At 36.9% G+C, this 22,248-nt stretch overlaps 1 protein-coding gene across 2 annotated transcripts in view; it reads right to left on the bottom strand.

Moving 5' to 3' along the window:
• Positions 1-22,248, bottom strand: part of DNAH9 (dynein axonemal heavy chain 9) — a 245,372-nt gene that overhangs the window by 179,495 nt on the left and 43,629 nt on the right. For both annotated transcript variants that reach the window (XM_087709774.1, XM_087709773.1), the window contains exons 25-36: positions 21,115-21,354; positions 20,594-20,754; positions 19,525-19,681; positions 19,053-19,157; positions 17,501-17,658; positions 14,085-14,223; positions 13,284-13,571; positions 12,034-12,244; positions 10,885-11,012; positions 9,871-9,979; positions 8,324-8,471; positions 3,586-3,760 (exon numbers count right to left, since the gene is read on the bottom strand). In XM_087709774.1, coding sequence (XP_087565900.1) covers positions 3,586-3,760; positions 8,324-8,471; positions 9,871-9,979; positions 10,885-11,012; positions 12,034-12,244; positions 13,284-13,571; positions 14,085-14,223; positions 17,501-17,658; positions 19,053-19,157; positions 19,525-19,681; positions 20,594-20,754; positions 21,115-21,354 — 2,019 coding nt within the window. The remainder of the gene's footprint in view (positions 1-3,585; positions 3,761-8,323; positions 8,472-9,870; positions 9,980-10,884; positions 11,013-12,033; positions 12,245-13,283; positions 13,572-14,084; positions 14,224-17,500; positions 17,659-19,052; positions 19,158-19,524; positions 19,682-20,593; positions 20,755-21,114; positions 21,355-22,248) is intronic.

The following is a 22,248-nucleotide window of genomic DNA, read 5'->3' as shown; positions in this document are numbered from 1 at the left end:
TTGCATGCTCTCAAAAGTGTACGCATACATAACACACACATAGACATGCTATATACATACATATGTATTTGTTTTTGTAGATTTTCATGGGTGTAAGTATGCTGGTCTTGTTGTATTCGGGTCTTTTCCCATGTAAGATTGAGATTGTCTTGGTCAATCCAGCCTGAAGATGGCGAGTGAGACCTCGCTCAATCTTACATGGGAAAAGACCCGAATACAACAAGACAAACATACATATGTATATACCTACATCCTTACATATAAATACATACAAATATTAATCACTATCCAACTTGAACATGTAGCGGAAAGAGGAAGTTTGAGAGTCCACATGGTTGATACTGTGTGGAACAAAAACTGTGACTGAATCTAGATGTTCTGCTTCGGTTACCACCAAGCCTCCTCTCAGAAGGTAACAAGGAAAACAGGTTGTCAAGAGGATGTGTAGCATCCCAGACAACGCTGCAAACCTGCTCAAGCAACGTTTATAGGCTATGTCCTGGATAGAAGGGAGTGAATGATCTTTTCTGCCATCCTCATCACTCTCTGCACTGCCTTCCTGTCTAAAGCAAGTAATGCTTCCAAACCAGACTGTAATGCAATATGACAGGAAGCTCTCAATTGTCCCTCTGTAGAAAGTGGTAAGGACAGTGGAAGGAACGTGGACTTTTCTCATGAGAAGCAAAAAATGCAGGTGCTGCTCTGCCAGCTTCACTAATGTCTCGCTGTTGAGTGACCAATCCAGCCTACTCATTAGCCGCACACCCAGAAATTTGATGCTGCTAACTATCTCCACAGAGTAATCCTTAATACACAGAGGAGTGTGACTGTGCCTGCCTTTTCTGAAATCAACAATGATCTCTTTAGTTTTTCCAATGTTTAAAACAAGGGTGTTTTTATTACACCAGTTCACAAGGAAAGTCACTATCAATGAGACTCTGAAATTTCACTTTTCTCTTTCTAAAACAAACCTGTTTTTCCCCACTAGTTATCCCTCCCTCTCCTTCCCTCAATTTTCTCCCCTTCCCCACAGCTATAATTTTAAGTATGCACCCAAAAAAAGGTATGTGGGAATTTCATCACATATGGCTTATCGAGTGGATTGAGAGCTATGAAAACTTGGGTATTGAATAAAAATGGCAGCTAAATCATTAACAATTTCTCCAAAACTCTTTCAGTGTTTTTTTAAGTCATCGTCCCTATAATAAATTATTTGAAACAAGCAAGTAAACTTTGGAACAACTGACATACCAATTAGTACAAGGTTTTGTAGTAAAAATTGAAAAAAGGAACCCGGAAATAAGGAGAGAGAACTTCAGGCTCATGTTAATGATATGCAATATAAATCGATGATAAAATAACAGCTGAAAAACAGGATTAAATAAATAATTGAATAATAAGGCTAATTTAGATGCAGAAAATAGGGACTTTCTCCCCCCGCCCTGTTTTTTCTCTTCTTGTTATAGAAGCACCATGAAAAAAAGAGCTGTCTTATGGGAAAGAAAATCAGTGAAGGAGAGTTTCAGTGCCCCCACATGGATTAAAATAGAAGGGAAGAGAACAAGCCTTTTACCTCCCTTCCCACAAAGAATGCCCTGATGGCAAAGGATCTCAATTAAAACAATGAGAAAATGGCTTCATTCATTTTTTCCCCCAATATGCAGATGGGAGGAAAGAATTGGAAATCTAGTTGTGGAGGAGAGTCTTGAAAATATCTGAACATTTTATGTAATGCCTCAAAAACTCCCCTAAAATCAGATTTGATTCTTAGAAACTGCATGGGATATTAAATTTGCTTTCTTGATAACTATGTGGAAGTGGTTTGTTTTTCTGTGATATTCCTCAATATTTGGTCAATTTAACCTATCAGCCTGGGCCTATCCAAGTACTAACCAATCTAATTCTGTTTAGGTTCTTTTGAGATCATCCATGATCAGCTGGGCACTACTTAAGAATTGCTTTAGGTTTTATAATAGGGAACTCAAAGAAAAAAAATATCTACAATAAATAATATCTTCAACTAATCCAACATGATGTAAAATCTCCAAAGTAAGAATTGAAGAATTGGATCTGCTTGTATGATTCAGTCCTTGAGAGAGGGATTATGGAGTGGTGCAGTGGCCGAGAGGTGGCGCTCTCGCCTCACAATCAGGAGACTGTGAGTTCAATCCTAGGTAGCGGCAGATATTTCTCTGGGCACAATGAGAAAATATCTGCAGCGAACTCTGCATTGGCAACAGGAAGGGCATCCGGACAGTAAACACCATTCAGTTGCCCTGACTCCATCCTGATGCAAGAGATTACGGGGGTCATTAAAAGACCCCCAAAAATGAGAGTGGGTTTATGTAAATCCCCCCTCTTTGTGAGATGCATGGAGATAATAGATCTCTCTGTATGGGGTTACTTTTCCACAACACTTATTTGCAGAAAACTCTTCTCCCAGAACTATATACAGCCTCTAATATGCTGCATCTGAAACCAGGCCCATTGTTCACTATAAAAAAGAAAAACTAGCATTCATCACCTATTGTTGAGAATCAATGCTTGAATTCTGCTGGCAGTTTTCTGTCTTTTTAACTATCAAATAAGGACCCATTACAAATAGAATGTGTACTTGTAAGTCCCTGAAAAGTTAGATAGGCAGCATTAAACTAATAATGGATAGTTCATAGCGCCAAGCGTATGATCTGTACTAATAGAGGAAAAATATGCAGTGACATTCATTCCAGCTAGCTCATCTATAATATTTTAATAATTTCTTGTGTAAAACCCACGATACGTGGCATTCAAGATCACCTCTAATTGACGTTAACAAAGGCAAAGGCACCATTATATTTTGGTTAGATTGCTTTTAGCAGTTCCAAGTGCTTGATAGGAACATGCTTATCTAGATTTGGAATGCCTTGCTAGGACGAAATAAAAACAACCTCTTGAAGGACTGTGTAGGGCACAAAGAGAGTTTCAATAATACTAGACCCCCAAATGTCTATGCCTATTTCTTCTATAATAATATTCTTACAATTGGTAGATTTTAATGCTTTGCGTTTTTCCATAAGAATCTCTAGATATCTCTATGGAGATTCTCAACCATCCAGGTTTGTCCCAAAGGTGCTTTTCAAGAAGCAAATGGACTTTCTGGTTTAAACCAGAGTCCAGTTGCCTCTAGAAAAAGCACCCTTGGAACAATCTCTGAACATGTTTAAGTGGTTATGAAGCTGCTCTTTTCAAGAGATATGACTTCATACATCATATTAAGCCAGCCTCTGTTTTAATTGTGGCCAAACACCAAAAGTAAACTTAGAGTTTATGGTTTATAATAGCCAATCGTCGCATAAAATGATCTGAGAACCAATTCACTGAGTACCCAGTTTAATATATGAAGCTATGGGATCTTTGGTGCTCTCTGGGCTTGGTGATTTTCTTATAGACATTTCATTACCAAACTAGGTAACATCATCAGCATTCAGAGAGTACCAAGTTCAGAAAGAACCAAGGACCCTGCAGGTTAACCCTGAGTTACAAATATTATCTTCCGTATGAAGCTATGTTAATTAATGACATTTTTCATGGAATCACTTTTCTTACCTGGTCTTGGAACAGAGCACCACCAAAGGCCCAAATAGCAGCAAAGACAAAATAAAGTTCATAGAGATCTTTAGGGCAATCTGGAGGGGTATTCTCCTTGGTGAGGAGGCATTCAAGGAGATAACACAACATCTGAACCATGTTCTGCTCAGGAATGGGAATAATCTTCTTAAATCTGTAATAGGAGAATTGAACACTTGTGAAGTTTAATAGGATTTAGCATGACTGACATTGAACAATGCAAGCAGATATCACAGAAATCCTCTTTTCAACTGTTAACGTTTTTAAAATGTTCATTGTTTATAACTTTCTTATCCACTACTACAGAGTAGAATAAAATACCATCAGCACATAGCCAAGTAATAACTGTAATCATATATTGGAGTCATTTTAAAACGTTGATCCTCTTAAAAGAATTGAAATGGAACTCTTGCAAAGGTCTGATCTACCACAAATGCAGTGAATTCAGAAGTGGTCAAATGAAAAGAATAATGAAACTGATCCTTTTATTTCATATTTTTAATAGGCTTTCGTTACATTTACAAGTATGAGAACCCAAAAGAGTGGGTGCGTATTGTAATTCTATATTTTGCCAAATAGAAGTAACAGATATACAATATCATTCATCTGCCATCTCTCAAAGTCTTTAAAACAATAATTATAAATCAAAGGTATTGATCCATTCTTTGGCCTAGACATTCCAGGGAAATGTCTCACACGCTTCCTCCAATTTGGATTATTCTACAACTTTACTTTACATGTGATTCTGGTCTGCAGCTATACAATATTTATTTGTTTGTTTGTTTGTTTGTAAAATGTGTATAGCCACCCATCCCTCGCCAAAAGTGACTCTGGGTGGTGCACAACAATTGGATAGAAACAACAAATATAAAAGGAACAGATATAAAAGTCGACAAAATATACAAACCCTTAGGAAAAGAGAGGATGTAAATGGCCCCCTCAACAATGGCACCATCTAAGTGTGTCTCTGGTTCCCTGGGAGTCTCAGTCCTGATAACATAACCAGGTCTTGAGGAACTTCTGGAATGTCAAAAAAGATGAACTAATCTGATCTCAGGGCAAGAATGTTCCATAAGGCAGGCACCACAATAGAGGAGGTTGGGATCAGCCAATGTATGCCCCTAGCTATCATATACACAGCATGTCTTCTCTGCCAAATCTAATGGAGCAGGTTGATATAAGTGGGGAAAGGCAGTTCCTCAGATATCCTGGTCCCCATACCATGAAAGGCATTGAAGGTTAAAACCAGCATCTTGAATTGGATCCAGAAGCAAACTGGCAACCAGTGCAGCTCATGGAACAGAGGTGTAACATGCACTGGTCTAGGATTACACGTAACTGCCCATGGTGCTACTAGCTGTATATTATTAATGTAATATATAGTAATAAAGGCTGTAGGCTTTACTTCCAAAGGAAGTAAAAATATGATAGATGATGATGATAGATGATAGATGATAGATGATAGATGATAGATGATAGATGATAGATAGATAGATAGATAGATAGATAGATAGATAGATAGATAGATAGATAGATAGATAGATAGATAGATAGATAAAATACTAGCACTGGTAATGTTACCTTATTGATCATGAAATGTCTGCAAGAAAATCACCAAGTTTAGAGGGCACCAAAAGACCCCACCAATAAAATAAGCTTCCAGATACTCTTTTAAGGGCAGCCACATGTAGACCACAAAATATTCCATATAATTCATCTGTGGCATTTTCAGCATTAAAAAGATTTTTTAATTATCTTTTCTAACTATGCAAGATTAAAATATCTACGCCTTTTGTGTCTTAAATGTGTCCCAAAAGGTTAACTTACTAGTAGAACCTGTATTATTTTTTTCCAAAAACTCTCTAATGTCCTTCTTAACATATTCCACAAAATAAGAATCTCTTATGAAGGTAATACTCTGGTGCTATCTGGGATTACATTATTGATAGTTTTTAAATATCAAAATTAAACTCAGTGGAGAATCTCTGTATTAGCCCACACTAACTTGACACTCTAAAGCAGGATAAAATAAATAAATAATTTAGTCTAGAACAGTTTTAGTAGATTTTCTACTGTTGGGTTTTTTTAAAAAAATAATAATCTTAAATTCTGTAATGTATGCTTACATTACTTCCACTTTTTCTGTCTCACTGAAGATCGAGGTTGAGATTGAATTCACCAAAAAGACTTAATGACAATGATTTGCAAAATATAATTTTGAAAAAAAAATGGATTATTTCAGATTTGTTCTTAGTAGGAGCATAAAAAACTATGTCACTGGCTATCTTTACAATAAAAAATTAAGACTCTTTCACAGCAAAATGCTTGTCTTCCACATCAACTTTAGAGTCACTATTAAACTTAATAAATATCCCACAATTGTTACTTGATACCCACTAATAGAAGTTTATCCAGTTCAGTTCCCAGAGCTCAAGAAAAGCTGCTCATCTAGGATTTCTTCTAATATATCTGTATCTGTTGCTATTTTTCTTGCTTGTTACAAATGTGTCTGTTTTGGGTTTTTTTTAATCTAAATCCATTTATATTCCAGCTGATTACTATAAGTGCCATGTCTCCATGTAGATAAAATATTTCTCAAGGTCAAATTCCCAAAATTACAGACATACTGTATTAAATACTAAATAAAGGAGAAGCTTTAAGTAATGAATATGGATCAAATTTAAAAAAAAAACATAAAACAAAAAGTGTCAAAATAAAGAAGATACCATGCCCAACTAATACTAAAAAATTTTAAAAAAATCTTCCATCTTAAACCTTCAGTTTGATTTTGGGTGTTGCTGACCTACAAGCATGGGAGAGGGGGAGAGGGGGGGAGAGAAATACACATTCCTCCTGCATTGGTAATAAAGGCATAGAAATGCAAGCTTCTATATTCATATAGTAGTAACAATTTTTGAGAGAAAGAAAAAGAAGAAAAGACAAGCTTGTTACTTATCAGACAAGTGCAGAGCCTTTAAAAATTCCACAGCAGCAGATGGGCTTTTAAATCTTTTGATCTCTTCAGGAGAAAGGCAGAAGATTGCTGGGTACAAAAAAAGTATTTCACATTCTTGTTCCTTGCTAATTACGTGCCAAATCAAAGCCTCTTCTTAAATTTGACATTTATGAAGGAAGATATGGAGAATCATTATTTAATATTCATGATATTTCAATTCCGTGGTTTATCTATTAAGTGGTAGAAGATGGCCTCTCATGCTGGACTTCAGAAATTTAACAATTAGGGATTGTCTCTTGTTTTTCATCTGTAGGCAACCAATATTTCAAGTTTAATGTCAGCTGGCAATATGATTTGCTGAAAACATTCTTCCAGATAAAAGAACAAGAGCTTCTGTTTCTCCATATCCTGAGGTAGAGTTCTTATTTTTAAGGTGCTTCTTATCAGATGTCCATGAGTTTTAAATCATAGGATTTGCAGATGTGCAATGAAATTGTTCCTTTATATCTAAAATGCTAAATCTGGTTTCATGAAAAGTAACAATAATTTTCCTCAAGGCTTTCCAAATCTTTGTCAACTTTAATAACTTGGGCTTTCATAGTGTTAAATTCACCATGGAACCCTGATATGCCAGATTCCAGGCTCATAAATATACAATCCATCCATTATACGAAGGTTCACTTTTCATTCAAAGCTAATTATTTCTTCTTGTGGAAGAAGTGATACATTTGGGGTTAATACAGCTTTGTATAATCCAACAAAGTCAGGGAAAATATCTATGATACCATCCATTCTGTGAAGTGCAATAAAGTGCATAACTCATTCAACTTTCTTCCCTCTCCATCATCAGGAGTGGAGCTCTTTGGGCTGACTGACAGAGAGCCATCCTCATCACTTTATGAGGCACTAAAGAGTTGTTAAGAATTTAGGTCTAGATCACTCACCAATGTCTGAGCAATTCTGTCGAAAGGATTGGAGCAAGATAAAAGAAAGTGACTGCCTAAGCAGCCATCAAAACCAGAAGTTCACAAAACAGCTTTAAGTGTGAAGCAGAAGTATGTACTTCATGAAATTCTCTCCCCCCCCCCCCCGCCCCCAATATTTGAGATCACAGAAATGAGAGAGGCATTTTTATGCTCTTGTCTCAGGCAGGAAAATATAATTTATCAGCCCTGTCATTCCATCTTCAGAAGTTAGCTCAAGTTGTAAATTCCTGAGGATTACTTGTTCCCCTATGAATAAGTCTTCAAACAAACAATGGGTGCACGACTGTATGGGATTTCCATGGTATTATGTTATTACATGAATAGACTAAATAAGTGTTGCAATGCCTTTTTTTGTCTTAAGGTGAGTACAGATATAGAAAACTCTAACTCTTGTCTGCCATCTAGTGGCGTTCTCTCTCTCTCTCTCTCTCTCTCTCTCTCTCTCTCTCTCTCTCTCTCTCTCTCTCTTGCTCTCTCCCTCTCCCTCCCTCTCCCTCTCCCTCTTTCCACTTCCCTCCCTCCCTTCCTCTTTTCAGCTCAGCTCTGATCACCCCATTCCTTTTTTTTACAAAGGGAAAGGAACAATCTCTCTAATCTTTAAGGTTAACACTGAATTCAAACAAGAAACGAACTGTAGAAAATTAATTAAGGTCAACCACATATTAGGAAACATTTACAAATATGTGCTTCTTATCATCACGTAATAAAAACTCCTGCTAAATGCAAGGCGGTAAACAAATTGTGCCAACTCTGTCCTAATTCTGTTTTAGCATACCTGGTTCGAAGTATATCCAGACAAACTGGCAAATACTTGTCAAACAAAATGGTCAGGTTAGCTCGTTCTGACTGAGTTTCTCTTCTGTCAATCCAGCTACTCACTGGAGGATTCCAGCCTAGATCAGCTGGGTTGATATAAAGGATCCCTGAAGATACAAAAGAGCGGGATTAGTCCTAGAATTTTCACATCTAAGTTACTGTAGAAAGTCCCCCATGAGCTAAATCTCTCTCCTGGTGATTTCATGGATATGCCCATGTTGTTCCCCTAACAAACAAACAAAATGAAAGTGGGTAGTTAATCCCTACTTCTAGGATATATATATATATATATATATATATATATATATATATATATATATATATATATGTATGTATGTATGTATGTATGTATGTATGTATGTATGTATGTATGTATTTATGTATGTATGTGTGTGTGTATATATATATATATATATATATATATATATATATATATATATATATATATATATATATATATATATATATATATTTCCCAACCTCGTATATAGTCCTGAGTACTTCCATCTGAGTACTAACTAGCTTTGATTTTATTTTGACAAATGCTACCACACAGAAGAGACTAAAATGTAATACGTTTTGTACCAAACTCTTAACTTGTTTAAACCTAGTGCCCACCAGGTGGGTTTGAATATACAGTAATTACCATAATCTTACAGAGGGACTGGCTATGCACAGGCATTGGCTTTTTTTTTTCAGAACTTAGATTTATCATCTAAAACTAAAGTAGGCACTAGGTAAAAGTTTACCTAGTTGGATACTAGGTAAAACATATCTTATCTTTAAACCAAGCAAATCTGAAAGGCATTAATTTTTAAAACAAAGGCTCTCTTGGTAGAGGTGTAGATATTTAGATAAGTGCTACAATTTGTGGTAAAACCAGGTAGGTAAAAATTTGCAGCATTCTTGTTCTGGATCCCAGAACATGGTTACCAGAACAAGTTCTGGGGGCAGCTGGAAGGGGTCAGAAAAATCAAGATGGCAGCTACAATCACACAATCCACCCCACTTTTTTTTACATGCATCACCTCCCTGTGGATATCCTGACAAGTCCATATACCAAAAAAACCTAGACAAATCAGAGTTGGCAATCACATGGACCCGTCTATTGTTGTTAACTGTAATAAGCTTGGATAAAAGGCATTATATAATTAAACATTACACTCTTAAGCATGGCTCAGGGTTTAAGACAAAACTCTAATTGCCTCTGGGCTCAAATTTCTCTGAATGCAGTTCTAAAGAAAATATATATTCTTTAGTCTAGCCTTCCCTTATCAGGTGACTAACAACGGAGTTTAATCTGTTTGTTTGTTTTGTTATCGATATACTTATCTATCTCATGGCGGTGACTGATGCTTAGCATAGCTAGTCCCTCTGTAAGATTATGGCAGATAAAATTCAATTCCTCTGGTGGTTATTAGATTTCCCAGAGTTAAGCCTGATTCCTCCCATATTTTGCCATGATAAGGATAAAGCTTAGCCTTCTTTCTCTCCTCTGTCAACTACCTGCTCGAGACACAGTGGCTGGAGTGGCAGTCCGCAGGTGACTGATCTCAAACAGAAGCCTCATAGTCGGGTTGAGCGGGATCCGTTCATTGCTTGCTAGTGTTAATACCTGCAAAAGAAGGCATCCAGATTGGAAATTCAAAGCACAATGTGACCCGCAGCAGCCCCTTTGGAAAGGGAGTATAAAATGTATACCTCACATTATTTCTCCAAAAAGGGCTCACTAAAATGTCTTATAAGCAACAAGGCAAAGCAATGTTAAATTAAATGAGGTAATTATGAAATCAGTTTATTTAAAGGGATATCCTCTTGAATTGGCCATGGAAGAAAACCTGACCCTTCAGCAGGGAGGCCCCACCCTAGAAAACATTCTCAACGCATATGCTTAAGAAGGCAAGGGGACATATTAATGGGCCAAAAGAGCTGAGCTTCAAGGGAGCGTTCCTGCAATTTTCCCCAAATTTGTCGTGATTTAAATTTTAAAAGGTATTGAATTCGTTCAGAAAATGGCCTGGCGGTCAGCATATCTGGCAGAATAAAGGGAGGATCTAATCCTAGCGGCTCACAACATTTTAACAGCAACAACATTCTGTAATCCTCAAAGGCAGCCCAACATAGATCATAAGCCAAAGGCATCTGCAAAGGGAGTTGAAAAGAGTCAAAGTGGCAGTCTTGATTAGAGAACTGAAGGCCTTCCCACATTGCACATTCCCTGTAGGAACCATATTGACAACACTTCAATTGCTCTAGCAGTAAATGACAGAAGTCTTGCAATCTGCTATTTATAAGAGTCACAGAAAGCGTATGTGTGATTTTCAGAACTATTGCCCAAAGGAAAGGGGTACTTAATATTATTTGAAAATATTCTTCTGTATACTCAGGGTAGATTTTTGAAAACTCAGTTAGACATTATCTGGTTTAATTTGTTGTGATTAAAATCACCATAAAGATTATCCATAGCTATTCTATAGCCTACATTTAAAAATATGTATTGCCTTTGAACTTGTCTTTTACCTTATTGTCATCCATGACAGTATTGAGAGATTCAATCCACATTGGATCAATATCACCATCCAACACAATCCATTTGGGGCCATCATGGGTAATGTTGGCTAAATCTCGCATAATCGATGAGAACAATCCTAAAGACATCATAGACATCCTTTCTACTCTTAATAGTAACTCAAAAAAGTTTTAATCAACATGCATGCAAATGAGCAAAGGAAAACTAGATGCAGTTAATTAAATCTAGGTAATAAAAAAACAACAGGGTATGAATAGAATTGTATTCATGAAGAAATGAAGAATTATTATCAAATAAATAATAAATAATCTCATTGAAAAATAATCTCACATCACTTTACACAGCTGAGTCTGATAGAACAATTAAAAAAACTACCCTACGGACTCTTATTAAGATAAAAAGGAAAGTAAAAAAGAATTATGGTTTTGAAAAAGATTTTGCTACTGCTTTACTCATTCTCCCCAATTCTTCAACTGAATATTATGTTCATAGAAAGAACATAAATACAGTCAAAGGTTCACATATTCATATCTCTGAACAATTACAAAATTTAGCACAGAAAATATTCTTGTTTTCTACCACGGGGGATTTGTCTGAAAAAAATATGCTGTAGGTGCAGGTGTATTTTAAATACTCATACTTCAAAATATTGATTCATTTATTCAATTTGTATAGCTTCTTCTTTCAAACAAGTGACTTGGGGCAGAAAAACACACCTTAGCATCAAGATATCCATGAAATATGTATATATCAAATTCTATTCTCAAAACTGTTTAAGCATCTTTAGAACAAAGTATATTGACTTTCCAAAAATGAAGTCTTTGCTTAGAAAAATATTTGAGGAAATCTTGTATGTATGCTTGGGAGGCTTCTGTATTTTTATTGTTTGTTCCAGACACAACAGATCTGAACACAACAGAGACCATTTATAATATAACTGCATATTCTCTATATGGCCATAGTTGATAATATGGGCTATTTCCTAGATGTTTCTCAATCATACCTTGAATCTGTTCTGTTTTAAAACTCAAAGCAAACACTTAGAAGTCAGATTTTTGTAACTGTTTTTTGGTGATTTGGCAAGTTTTATGAAAAAAAAACCCCTTTTGTTGGATTTCAATGCACAATCGTGATCTTACCATCTTTCCATTCTCTTGTAGACGGATTGATGATGCCGAAGAGTTCATCGTTGGTCACTGCTTTTGGATTGAGGTCTGTCCAAACAGGTCTCCTCTTCATGATATGGTAAGTCTTGTTCAGAGATTTCAGCACTTGTGACTTGCCTGTGCCTGCGTTGCCCACTACAAAGACAGAGTGTCGAACAGCAAGGAGCTCTTCAAGCTGTACTACCTAGAGTCAGAAGCCAATGAGAAAAAAAAACACCATTGTGGTCACACTTATTACTTGCTATGCAGACAAGTGCTATATATCCACTTCAAAAGAAACTGAAAAGCCAAGTTGCACAAGACACAAGCAGAACAGGATAAAACTAAAATAAGTAAGAAAAACCATGCTAGAACAGGGGAGGGGGAACAAGTCCACTATTTGGTGGCCAGTCATAGCATTTTACTTATTCTCCATGAATGTGTCTAATTCCCTTTAAAGGTTTACTAAGTTGATGATAGAAAATTCCACAAGTTAACTCTGTGCTGCATAAAGAACATCATTTTCTTTGCCCTGAATTTCTCAGTGCTTAAACTTGACACGATGACCTAGAATGCTGATATGTCGTCATGTTTCATTTTTTTATCATTTTCATATCCCCTTTTATTTTCTTTTACTATGCTAAGAGGTACAAAGCATTTAAATGATTCCTTGTGAAGGAACTCAACCATTCTGGTTGCCCATTTTCCAATATTTAGCAGACCTACAATAACCTTTCTGAGGAATAAAACTGGGAGACCATAAATTTAAGTCCTGCCTTAACCATGAAAGACAGCTGGGTGATCTTGGGCCCATTATTTTGTCTCAGTCCAACCAACTTCATAGGGGGAGGAATGAGTACTAGATATGGTGCCCCCCTTGAGTTATTTGTTAGAAAGGTGGGATATAAGTAAATAAATATTTCAACATGGTTGCATTGCAGAATTCTAGAAAAGATTTACAATTCACTTCCAATTCTTCCCTAATGTTCATAAAATGAAGAAACAATGGTGAAATACTATGGGGTAAAGAGTGAGAAATCTGAAGAACTATCAATGCAACCAGTGATTAATAATTAAATGCATACTTTATATACATACATACATACATACATACATACATACATACATACATACATACATACCCTTTTAAAGTAGACATAAGAAACTATCTCAAAAAAAAGTAAGAAAATAAAAGCATTCTGGCTACAGTCTGAAAGCTGAATGAATGAAAGTCACCATCTTACTTTGAGTACAAAGTTGTCCTCCGGTTGAAGTTTCAGTCCCAGCACAGCTTGTTTTACAAAGGATTCAAAAGGGAGGTCTCGTTTTCTTGGGACATCCAAAGCAGGAAACAGGTCTCCAATCAAACCCATGAATACTGGCATGTCATCTGTCACAATCTTTGGAATGTTAAAGTCCCGGAGAGAGCGCATCAGCACCTGATCTTCTGGACGGTCTGGGTCTCCTCTCTTGAGGGACCCAGCTACAACCAAGACTGATTTGATTGCACGTAATCCCCAGTCATAATGATCCTAATAAGGAGGAGAAAAGGAAGAAGAGGGTAGCTCATTTCAACTCGTACACACACTGCGCCTGAAGGTAAACATCTCTGCATATCTCCACATGCTATCAAAGGAGCAATAACTAATGATATCCTTGCCTTCACCCTCAACTTCCTGTTGAAAGAACCTGAAACCCAAACTTTCTTCTGGAACCTTGACAGTCTGGAACTATCAAGGTTAAAGAAGTGATATCAGGAGACAACTGGTATAATGGACTTGATAAGAAATGTTGAAAATTAATATTGTGCCTGGAAGATCCTAATTCCAGAAACAGCAAGAGTAAAATCCACATCACCTACACCTTAGTTATTTGGTAAATTAAAGCAATTCAGATAGGAATAAAAACAAGGAGAACAATTGTTCCTACTTTATATTCTAGAATGCTTTGGAAAAGTAAAGGTATGCATAATGTATCTCTGAAGTTGTTCTCAGAACTGAAATTTGTCTACATCTGATATTATATAATTATTTAAATCTACTTACCTGCTTGGAAAGAAGTTCTTTGCATAACTGATAAAGGGTAATGAACTTCCGAGCTAATAATCGGGCTTCGATAAATCCTTCAGCCACCAGCATAATTTCACAGATCAGCTCAAAATCTGGCACAACCATTGCACAGGGTCTAGGGGGGAAAATCCATAAAATGCATCGGGAAAGTGCCTTATACAACACCAAAATGTATGTCCGTTTACCCTATTCTGTTGATCTACTGAGAAGGTTTTCTGGATTTGGGGGACATTTCTTTTGTCCCATCACCTATGGGTAATGCTCTTTAAGGAGTAAAACAGACAAGCACAAATTCATGATACCCTGCTGAATTGAATCTGGAACTTCTACGTATATACAAAGAATGTTCTGTAACAGGGATCACCAACCTTTCAGACCCCCCCGGATGACTAAATTCATAATTTTAAATCCCACGGACCACTATATGATCTGTCTAATGACCGGCTGGGTGGGAGTGGCAAGGTGGTCATGTGACTGGGTGGGCATGGCCAACTCAATGTCACTCACATCGAGGGATGCCTTGCCAGCCTCTACTCGCCACTCCTTGCCTGCCTGACCGGTCTCCTTAGGGCCCCAACAGGAAGCAATTGCTGGAGCTAAGGAGCCAGCATGGGAAAGAGTTGGCAAAACAGCTGGTTCAGTTCAAATTGGATCTGACTGAGAAGGCGACTCAGCAGAAGCACCTCACTGAGGACTACAAGCCTACTTTTCAAGCAGAGGGAGGACCTGCAGAAGTGCAAGGCCAGATGCCAGTGCCTGGATAGTCAGACAGCTCCAGACCATGATGCAGTCTCACTGGAATGAGACCCACCGGCTTTTCACCACCAGTGGCACTTCCCTCCGGCCTTTGGCCAAAGCTCCTCACCAGGAGGCTGAAGCAGACCCCAAGTCAGAATTTCTGCCCCCCTCTGACCCGCACAAAAAGACCCAGAAGTGGGAGACTCTGCAGCAACACAAGCATGTATTGCTTGTGGGGCCATAGTTTGAGGACCCCTGATTTAGTGCAATATAAAAAATGCAAATAATTTTTCCACGGACCACCAAAATTTTCTCATGGACCACCAGTTGGTGATCACTGATCTATAACTTTGAATTGTACTATTTTACCTTCATTTCTGTTCTCCATGCAAATATTAAACAAGCTAAACTTGAAGTCTTCACAAATTAACAATACTTCCCCTGACCTGCTGCAATAGTACTTAAAACTATTCATCCAGTCTCACATGTCTAGAGTTCAAATAACAGTATAATTTCTTCAAGGGTAGTAAAGGTGTATATCACATAAAACTATCAAAGAAAGTTGGAAGGGAATCTTTTTTTTCTCTCAAGGTGCTGGAGGGTGGATCTCCAGTATGCCAATGGTAGTATATAGAAGATATGCATATGTTGCAAAAGGCTGAGGGCTATGTACAATGCTGGGGTGCTATTTGTATCGCTGGACCAGTGGTGGGATTAAAAAAAAATTACTACCGGTTCTGTGGGCATGGCTTGGGGGGCATGGTGTGGCTTGGGGGGCATGGCTTGGTGGGCGTGGCAGGGGAAGGATACTGTAAAATCTCAATTCCCACTCCACTCCAGGGGAAGGATACTGCAAAATCCCTATTTCCTCCCAATCAGCTGGGACTCAGGAGACAGAGAATAGATTGGGGCAGGACCAGTCAGAGGCCAGTCAGAGGTGGTATTTACGGGTTCTCCGAACTACTAAAAATACTACCGGTTCTCCAGAATTGCTCAGAACCTGCTGAATACCATTTCTGCACTAGACACTGTTGAAACAGTTTGCTATAATTGGTTGTAGGTGACAACATCAAGGATCTCCAGTACATGAATGATGAATGGTTGCAGTATAATGAAAAGGAACAGGAGTTGGATCTGGTTTCCTATCTTCATTGCAATCATTGCCTCCTTGCTCTCAGTATTGCAGACCATCCCAATGTTTCTCCATGAGAGATGTGGCCAAGGAAAATTGTAAGTATTTTATGGACTTCCCCAACCAAATTGTAGGGCCACCTCTAAAGATTAGTGATTGGACACAGCTGGGAGTGTGGCAGTCTAAATAGTATTGGGTATAACATAATAACTATGTTTTAGGGGCTGGTTAGTGCCCTGAAAGCCTTCCTTTCAGCTCTTAATTAATTTTAACTTTCTTGCCTCTCTCTACATTTTTAAATTTTATATACTATTTTAATACTTTATTGTACACTGAGCAGAGTCCCTCTATGATGGAAGTGACTGAATAGGCTTTTTTCTACTGCTAAATCACACTGCTCCCTTATTTATCCACATCCAACTTGCTTACAATCACTCAGATTCCTGTATCATGTTTCCAAGGCAAGGTCCCCCAAATCTGACCCTGTGCATTTGGTGTTGTTTTTTTTAACAGATACAGGATTTTTACAACTGTCACCAGTGAACATCATGCTGTTGGATATGACACAATGTTCAAGCCCATTGAGATATTTTTGAACTCTGGTTTTTGTTTTCAATTTCTGCAGATTTAGCAAGCCTTCTTTGCATTTCACTTTTTAGTCATCTATAAAGGTTTTGAATCACACAGGTCAAGGAAGGATCCTGGGAATTCTGCTTTCTTTTAGGGCAAAGCAGAAAAATGTCAGATAGTCCTTTGGGTGCAGTTGGTATCAATCTGTTGCCTAACTTTACTTTATCTTGAAAGAGGTTGGTCAGGATTGGAACAAAGTGTTCTATGTATTTGATTTTATTTGATCACCAGGTTCTCTTAATCATCAAATAACTCAAGGCGGGATAACCTAAGCAAAACCCCAAAAGTGTACAAAATGGATTTGCTTTGGAGGTCACTGTCCCATGCTACATAACTAGCAAATATTCTTTGCCCATTCTCTGTCCATTCTTTATTTGCGCCTGTTAGAATTTATGGCCATCTTTGCTGCCAGAGAAAAGATTTAACACATCTGTGCACAGGACAGAATCTCCCCTACTCACTTGAAGAAACAGAACCAATATTTCCTGTGTTTCCACACTGTCCCCTTTATACTGTGTGTCAATTCAGTGTCATAACACCTCCACTCGTACAGACTCTGAGGAGATAGTGCCTGCCCTTCTTTTAGCTGACAGGTCACAAGATAGTTCCAGAAGAACACTAAATTTATAGCAATTGCCATCACTATTACACGCTCAATTGTTTAGCAATTCTGGAAACCTTAAAACATTTTCTGTAAGCATTTTGGCTATTTATAATGTGTTTTGCTGTTTTCTGCTACATTTGTTTTTGGTCTTTGTCCATTAAAACAATTAAACTACACTACACTAAATTACGCTGAACTAAGTTCTACCAAATGTTGCTGTAAGGAATGAGGTAAATACTTTTAATAAACCACAACTATAAATTTCACAAAATTAGGGCACTGACTCACCTAAAAAGAGCCTTCAAATTCTCTGGCAGTTCCGTACGCCCTGCGTAGCCCGGGTTCATGGTTATGAATATACCGACAGAAGGAACTAATTTAATGTCTTCTCCAAGGAAATTAAAGTTCTGTTTTTTGTCTCTTATAGCATCCTGTATGCTTTTCACCTGACAGTAAGAGAAGATAGTTTGTTAGCAAGCTTAGCTGATTTAACAAAACATATCAATATTTTAGAAACAGAGAAATAATGGTTCTATAGATTTTATTTGATTGAGCTACCTGCTTATAAGCTAATGCTGGGACAGACATGAATTGGCCATTATCTTCCCAAAACAGATAAGAACTTTGTTTTTATTTTGCATTTAAAATCATTTGATAGGCTGTAACTTGAATAATACATTAAGAATAATTAGTTGAGGAATTTTTCAATCCTGTTTTTCATTTTTAATTATATATCTATCAAAGCATAAAATTAAACATAACAAATATAAACTAAAAGTTTCCTTAAACTATTCAATGCCTGAACCTTAACATATCTTGTAGCAAAGGGTTTATTTTATTATATATCTATCAAAGAATAAAATTAAACATAACAGATATAAACTAAAAGTTTCCTTAAACTATTCAATGCCTGAACCTTAACATATCTTGTAGCAAAGGATTTATTTTAGAGATGGTATCTCTTGAATACCTCCTGTTATTAAAGCCTTAAGAAAAAGACAGTTCCTTTCATTTCTACACATTTTTAATCAAGCTCTGAATAAGAAGAATAAACTAGATGAAAGCAATAACATTCTAAAATCAGATAGCATTTGCATATTTTTACCAAGTTATTTCACCCTTAATATTACCTACTGTCCCATAAAACCTGTTACAATTTCAGAGTTATTAGGATGAAAAATGCAAAGACAGGTGTCCTTCAGGAAAATTAATTCTAATTATAACTTTGCAAAGATACTCCTAATTCAAAAATAGTAGAGCTATATATTATCAAGATTATTATAGGCAACTTTGTGTCAAGCTTCTTAATAGTTATAATTACTGAATAATTCTATCCATTAATCATTAAAGAGAAATTCTGAGTAGATTTTTGGCCACATATTATAAAGTTCTGTGACTCTTTGCATCTTGAGCTCCTCATTTCAAAAGGTTAAAAATGTGGAAGAAATTTCTCGAGCATTTCACAAATTTCAAGAAGTGCAATTGTTATCCTCGTCCTCCAGAACTGGGAATTTTTCTATAGATGTTTAATTTAAAACAAGAAAGTCCAGCAATCCAGAAATGAGTTCCCAAGAATAGAATGTAGTAAATTCCAATACTGATTTCTATCAGGGAAGAAATACAGCTAGCATGACTAAGAAACCTCACACAGAGAATGATATGAATATTAACCCAATATAGGGGTGGGTCATTTAGAAAGATCATTTACATTGGAACCTATACCCAGATTAGTGATCAACATGGTCAAATGGGATACTCCATTGGACCAGAATCCTGCAACTGTCCTGCTCCCCTATTTTTTTTTTAATTGCATTTAGGTGATACAGTATGTTTTACCTACCTGTACAGCAACAACCGAGAGAACCTCAACGGAGATTCTGTTAAACTCATCAAAACAGCCCCATGCCCCCGTCTGAGAAAGACCTTTATAAATGTTCCCACAAGACTGCAAGAGAGAGAAAGATGGTAGTGAAATTACCCATAGAATCTGTTTAGTGAAGAGCATGTAATCCATTTCCAACTTCATAAACAATTTAGGAGGTTCGCTAGACACTGATTACACAAAGATGGAACAGAACATGGAAGTGGCATTGACAAATATGAATCATATGTGTTTCTCAAGTGTATATTTTTATTACATAGGGGGAGGTATTTCTCTCAAGGATTTTTTTCTGGTCCCCTCCATGTACAGAGTTACCAATTCAAAAAAAGTATTAATTTTTTTTAATATGGATACAATAGAAGAATTAGATCATTTTTGTATTAACCTTTAGAAAAGTCACCTACTGTGTCAATCATTTTTCAGCCATTACCTTATAGTCCATTTGCTCGGAACAGTTGAACACATATACCATGATGCCAAGAGCTCGGCCCAGGTCTTTGGTGGTCTCTGTTTTCCCGGTACCAGCTGGCCCTGCAGGTGCCCCACTCATCGTTAGGTGCAATGATTGTGTGAGAGTGATATAACATCTTCCAGGTACAAAGAGGAAGGAAAGAATAGAAAACAGAAATGAATAAACTTGGTTGTATACTTTGATCTACTTCAATTTTTACTGATAACCGACCAATGACTCCTTTATAATTTTAGGTAGAAATAAAGTAAACTCCATAGAAAATTTGTAAAGAGGAGATGGATTTGAATGGATTAGAATGCTGGAATAACATCAAGCAAACCAATCTACATCCTTTGTAACCATTTAGAAACAAAGTGAGTTGGCTTCTCTCTGATGAGGTAGGCAAATTCAGAAACACTGTGAAGTTATGAAAAAGGACCCTTTAAAAAAAATATTTGTATTAAAAGATTTTAAATATCTTATTGAATAAAAAAGCAAAGAGGAAAGAAGATAAAGAAAAATAGAATAAAAACAGAAAACATGAAATAAACACGCACATATATGAGGCTTCCAATAACTTCCTCTTAGCAGTTACACTACATAAATTCTAATCAAACTACTTGCTCCATGATTTCAACATCATTCCCTTCTTTCTATAACATATACTTTCTAACCATCAAAAATACAAATCACAAAAGTCTTACGCAAAAGTCTATAAGGGGCTTCCAGTCATCGATAATTGTCAACAATGACCATTCTGATAAAAGCATAGGCAGCTTATTTAAAGCGTTGCACTGGGACATAAAATCCTCACATCTGTTCCATATCTTTCTGCAGTTCTTTTTCCAGGTCCATGAAGAAGAAATGTCTTTAAGAAAGTCAGCAGCTGGATCTGAATTGAATCTCCTTACAAGCACAACTTCCTATTGGAAACTACTTGTTTTAGCAAAAATACCCCCCCCCCAAATAAAAAATTCTAAAACAACCATCCACACTTCATGGCATTTTATCAATGTTTTCTCTCCCATGAAGTCATATAGACCCTTACCTGTCTGTTAAAGGAGTGATAACTAGCCGTGGCGTGTTCCCAAGGTATTCATAAGAATACAGGAACTGGGCATCACAAATATTTGCGTAACAGTGCTTCTCTTCTTCTGCCCACCTGTGTCGGAGTTGGGATAGCCAAAGAAAGACCTGTGCATTGTCCACCTTTAAGTGCAAAAAACAATGAATAACGTGAAACAAAATATTCAGCCTAAACTCAGGTGTAATTCCTAACTAACATTTTTTACTACTCCCCGTACTCCTCTCCTACTCTACATTTAAGTTACATAAGCTCTCCTAGAGTAGTCATTTTTTTAACGGAGAGAAACAGACACTGAAACCTGTATGCATTTAAGATCCAAATCAGTGAAAATATCCCTTCAAAATAATCCCATTGCTACTTTACTAACTTGTCATTTTTGTTTGCAGAGCCCAACTTTAGCAAAGCGAGAAGTACTGTACAATTATCCCACAACAAATAACTTGCAAAAGCCTTAGTGGTGTTCCTCGTGTTGCAGGACAAACCTTTTGGGCAACCATCTTCGCCACCACATCCCGAGCGTGCACATCGATGGTACAGATGGTCATGATCTTCTGCCTGTCACCCTTCGAGAGGTGTCCAATGAGCATTGTGATCAGGGTGTTGAGCTGTGTCACCTGTTTCTTGTAACAGTCCTTCATGGCATTTTCATAGCCTTCTTCCAGCCTGGCAAAGGCAATCCCAACCTCTGTGGTCCACCAGATTTGTGTACAGGTCAGTGCCACCTTGGAAAAGAAAATCAACTCAACCTCCTTCGCAAAGTCACTAGCAACTGATGTGCTACTGGACTGATTTCTGTGTGTGTGCATAGGTGTATTTTCATTTACAGAAAAGTGAAATGGGAAATCTATCATGAAGCAAAAAGTATACTTGAAAAGAATATCTGCAGAGGCCCACAAGTTATTACTCGTGGTCAATTCCCCCCAAAAGCCACATGGAATTTATCAACTGGTAAGAGTGTTTTATTCATGTATTGCACTGTAAATGAGGAGATGTTATAGCTGTATAAGCAGGATTTAGGAATTTCTGGTTTAGATTGGGACCCATGTATTTGTTCCAGTCATTTTTATCCCTTTTTGTATCATAATTGTTTTTCCTAACTTTATGGGAAATATTAAAAGGAAGGGGTGGCAACTCATCAAATAAAAAATAATCTATAAAAGGAAGCAGATCAAGTCAAAGACCATGACAGGCCAGTTTTACATTCACATAAAGACTAAATAGTCAGGGAATAATCTAAAAGCTGAGATTAAATATTTCTGATCTTAAAGATATTTCTTGCTTCCACCTACTTTAGGTAATCTATGAGAAGCCAGTAAAAAGCTCATAAGAAGCATGAAATGTAGAGCTCAATGTCTGTAAATGTCATGGGATAGAAGCAGGATGTTAATAAGTGTGAAATAAACCATTAGGAGGGCAAAATTATTTTTAAACACAGATAGAAAAGCTTGCGCTGCGGACTTATGCAGATAGCTATGGAAAAGCTCTGAAATATCCGCACTATTTCTTTAAAAAATGAAAAATAAATCAACCAGACTTTTGTTCAGTGCCTGGTATCTAAATCAAGTTTAGACTAGAAAAGCAACCTTTGCCCAGTATATTATAAAAAGAAAACCATT

The sequence above is a fragment of the Thamnophis sirtalis genome, unplaced genomic scaffold, assembly GCF_051295495.1.
Source record: "Thamnophis sirtalis isolate CommonGarterSnake01/CBP01778 unplaced genomic scaffold, rThaSir2_p1.2 scaffold_3, whole genome shotgun sequence".
In the NCBI taxonomy this organism is placed as follows: domain Eukaryota; kingdom Metazoa; phylum Chordata; class Lepidosauria; order Squamata; family Natricidae; genus Thamnophis; species Thamnophis sirtalis.
This window is presented reverse-complemented; position numbering and strand designations above follow the sequence as displayed.